The following is a 4452-nucleotide window of genomic DNA, read 5'->3' on the forward strand; positions in this document are numbered from 1 at the left end:
TCATGAACTAGCTATTTTATACTAAGGAACTGTGCTAGTTTTAAGGCTTTACTTCCCGCCTTAAACCCGCACCGCCCCGTTTGCCACCCCTAATTATATGTGTAACATACTGTTTTTTGGAAAAATATTATTTAAGCACAAACATATATAAGAAAAAAAATGTCTCTCAGAATGCGGTATGACTTTACTTGGCCGTTTTATGAGGATACTATTTATCCTAGGATTTTAGAAACTTGTCAAAAGATAAATCAATGGCAAGTGATAGAAGAATTCATACTATTTTAATTGTATTAAAATATCAAACAAACAAAGAACGAAAAACATGCATAACCTCTCAAGCACATAAAAGGAATCAAATAAAACAGTACTGTATTCTGTAATGCAGATTGCAGCACTATCCTGAACATGTCACTCACAAAAACTTAGTAGTGAAAATGCAGAAATTTCCTAAGATGAAAGACCAGCCTTGATTTTCTCAATAGTGGTAACATCAGAGTTGAATGACTTGGCAAGAATTTGATCATCGACCCCTGTAGAAAACAACGTAGTAGGAAGCGAAACAGTTCCAGCATTGGCACTACCAAAACCAGAAACAGCTGTAGCTGATTTATTCCAATCAGAATTATACTGATAATGCACTAATCCTTTAGGGAACACAAACAAGTCACCAACTTGAAGAGTCTGAGTGTAAAGCTTGTTACTGGTGTCCACAAATCCAACCTCGAGACTACCTTGAATGACGAATAACAGTTCAGCTGCACGAGGATGGGTGTGGGGCGGGTTTACACCTCCTCCTGGAAACTGAAGTACTGCTAATGAAACACTCTGACCATCCAAAATTGGAAACTCTGCCTTGCTAACTTTTGTCACTTTGAACTTTTCAATGACACTACCAAAAATTCCATGCGTGCCTGTGAAGGTAAATAAGTTCCCATCTATCGCGCTTCCTGGAGGAACAGTGAAGTCGGACAAGATATCTGGATCACTAGCTTGAGCAATCAAAAAAATGGTAAACATGGCTACAACAAAAAGAACACTTTTCAGGTGGAATGACGCCATTTTTCGCTCGTCCTAGGTGGCTATAAGCCACAGGTAATAGGATCTAGATATGTTGTAAGAGAATGATGATTAGTTCAGTTTGATCACAAATTTATAAAAGACCAAAGCTGGAACCAAATTTGTTGAAGGATAAGCCAGTTGGAAATTGATGTTAACTAAGTTTGACCCCCATTTAGTTTATTGTTTTTGATGGCAGAAACTACCTGGAAACTACATTAAAGATTATATAATTCGAAAAGCGTTTAGTGTTCCTTAGGTTTCATCAGTTATATGCTACAAGATATTATTTTATGGACTCTTTTACCTTGTAATATAAACAAGGTGGTCAAAGTGGAAAACATCACCATTTTAAGGAACAATATAGCTGTTTTCTCTTGTCCATATTGAAAACCAGAAATGAAAAAGTTTGAACAATTTATCGTTTTTGAAATTGACTCAATCAAACAAGAGACCCTCTTAAGATTTTCCTACATAGGCAATTCCTTTCTTGTTTCTGCAATTTATCGGAGACTTCAATCTCAATTCTTGTTTCATATGTCCCCTCTATAGCTATAAAATCTTTAGTCCATAATTCATGTACTTCACACATTAAAACTTCAAACACTTAAACCAAAACATAGAAAAAACATGGAATCAAAAACTTCAAGCCGCAAAGTTCTGTTAGCACTAGCAATATCACTAGTCATATTCCAAATGGCATCAGCTGGTGACCCGGATATCCTAACTGACTTTGTGCTGCCACTGGAGGTACCATCAGTTGATCCGTCTTACTTCACCTTCTCGGGACTTAGGGGACTCATCGGAGCTCCACCACCAGAAAAATTCAAGGCGACAAAGGCAAGCATGGCCGAGTTTCCAGCCCTGAACGGACAAAGCGTTTCCTATGCAATCCTGCAGTATCCTGCTGGCTCTGTCAATCCTGTCCACACTCATCCACGGGCAGCCGAGCTACTTTTCCTCATGTCGGGAACACTGCAAGTTGGATTCATCGATACCACGAACAAGTTCTTCAATCAAACGTTGCAAACTGGAGATGTTTTCGTGTTCCCTAAGGGGTTAGTTCACTTCCAGTATAATGCTGATGCTAACAATTGTGCTTGGGCTATATCTGCATTTGGAAGTGCAAATGCAGGAACTGTTTCTGTTCCTAACTCTGTGTTCAATACCAGCATTCCTGATAACATTTTGGCCAAGTCATTCAAAACTGATATCATCACCATTCAGAAACTCAAGGCAGGTCTAGCCTGAAGATTCACATAAACTTAGGGGAATATTCTTATTTCACATTGTTGTTTTTCACTTTCCAATGTAAAGATAATTAACCTTCTGAGGATCTGAATAAGGCGGTTTATGGCATGCCATCGGAATGCAAAGTCTAAAAATAAATGAATTTCTTAATAAGAAGGTTTGTGTCATCTAAATGCTGTGATGAACATAATTTGAGAAAACTGCGGTAAAGAAGTATTTCCCCCCCCCCCCCGCCCCCCTTTTTTTTTTTCCATCCCTGACTAATACTAGTACTCCACTAATCCCCGTGTATAAAATCCCTTATTTTATTGAGTTACTGGTACGAAGCAAAAATTAAAAGAATACAAATAAACGGATAGAAAGATAGAATTTACCAAAGAACTAATTAGGAAAATTGAAGAACATTTGAATTCAAACACAAATACCCTTCAAATTAAATCCTATTCAACCCTAAATTATAGGATAATCATTAAGGGGAAGAATCCCTATAAAAGCCATCAATTTCATTTCAGTAAAAATGAAATTGAGATAAAACAATAAAGTAAAAGAAGAATATTGCGAAAAGAGAGAGATAATTTTATTGATTTTGGGATGATTAACAATGGGGTAAGACCCCTCTATTTATAGGGGGAAATAATTTAGCCACACAATAACAAACTCTCTAAAAGATAGACATTCACTCTAAGTACAATTCTATTCATAACACTTCCCCTTGAATGTCTATTTAATAAATATGTGTGTCTCGTTAAAACCTTAACTAAAATAAAACCCAGTGAGAAAAATCCATTGAAGGAAAAAGAGTATACATATTTAGAAATACGCCTTTTAGTTGCCTCGTTAAAAATCTTGCAAGGAAAACCCAGTGAGACAAAACCTTGTAAGGAAAAAAGAGTACAAAGCGTATTAACTCCCCTAATAAGTGCATCAATTCACGTCTTTTGAGCCCTCGCATCCCAATCTTGTACACTAGCTTCTTGAAGGTTTGCGTCGGAAGAGATTTGGTGAACAAATCAGCCATATTATCACTTGAACGAATCTGTTGCACATTGATATCATCATTCTTTTGAAGGTCATGTGTAAAAAATAACTTTGGTGAAATGTGCTTTGTCCTATCTCCTTTTATGAATCCTCCCTTCAATTGGGCTATGCATGATGCATTGTCTTTATACAAAATCGTGGGTAGTTTGTCACACTTCAAACCACATTTGTCTCGAATAAGATGTATTATAGACCTCAACCATACACATTCTCGGCTTGCTTCATGAATAGCAATTATCTCAACATGATTAGATGAAAGCCACGATTGATTGCTTGGTCGATTGCCAAGATATAGCAGTGCCTCCACATATAAACACATAGCCTGTTTGAGATCGAGCCTTGTGTGGATCAGATAAATACCCAGCATCGGCATAACCAACAAGATCGGAACTGCAAATATTATCATAAAATAAGCCTATATCGGTAGTCCCTTTTAAATACCGCAATATGTGTTTGATTTCATTCCAATGTCTCCTTGTAGGAGCAGAGCTATATCTTGCTAAGATATTAACTGAAAAAGTTATGTCAGGCCTTGTAGTATTAGCAAGATACATTAGTGCACCAATTGCACTATGATATGGTACTTCAAGACTACGAAGCACTTCAGTCTTTTCTTGAGGTTGGAACGGGTCCTTATTCACATCAAGTGATCGAATAATCATCAAGTACTTAATGGATGAGCTCCATCCATATAAAATCGTTTCAATACTTTTTCCGTATAGGCAGATTGATGAACAAAAATTCCATTTTCCAAGTTGCTAAGAAAAAGGTAGAACCATAAATACTATCCGAAATAGTGAATGGTGCTTGATAATATTCCATTCCTTGAAAGCTTGTGAATACTAGAACCAGTGAAACGGTAGCTACTAAAGCGTAAACTACTCGTTTTTCCTTCCCCGCGAGTATAGCAAGATGAGCCCAAGTTATGGCATCTCTGATTGTTCAATTTGCAAACCGAGACATAATTTTATATTTTCGAGATCTTTCGTCTTGAATTCCTTCTTTAAATAATCAATTGCCTTTTAGAGTTTTGTATGAGTTCCAATAAGGTTTATGTTATCAACATATAAAGCAAATACAACAAACTCCAATGTTGTTTTCTTTATA

The 4452-nt window shown here is 36.7% G+C and overlaps 2 protein-coding genes across 2 annotated transcripts; one reads left to right on the forward strand and one right to left on the reverse strand.

Annotated features, from left to right (window-relative positions):
- Positions 1-301: 301 nt before the first annotated feature.
- On the reverse strand, positions 302-1141 carry LOC107815376 (germin-like protein 9-3). The gene has a single exon (XM_016640945.2). The coding sequence runs from the start codon at positions 1057-1059 to the stop codon at positions 448-450; it is 612 nt and encodes a 203-aa protein (XP_016496431.1). The 5' UTR covers positions 1060-1141; the 3' UTR covers positions 302-447.
- Positions 1142-1627: 486 nt separating this feature from the next.
- Positions 1628-2504, forward strand: LOC107815377 (germin-like protein 9-3). Its single transcript, XM_016640946.2, has one exon. It carries the CDS (start codon positions 1687-1689, stop codon positions 2305-2307), a length of 621 nt encoding a protein of 206 aa, XP_016496432.1. The 5' UTR covers positions 1628-1686; the 3' UTR covers positions 2308-2504.
- The last annotated feature ends 1948 nt before the right edge of the window (positions 2505-4452 follow it).

Source organism: Nicotiana tabacum, chromosome 18 (assembly GCF_000715075.1).
Source record: "Nicotiana tabacum cultivar K326 chromosome 18, ASM71507v2, whole genome shotgun sequence".
Lineage (NCBI taxonomy): Eukaryota > Viridiplantae > Streptophyta > Magnoliopsida > Solanales > Solanaceae > Nicotiana > Nicotiana tabacum.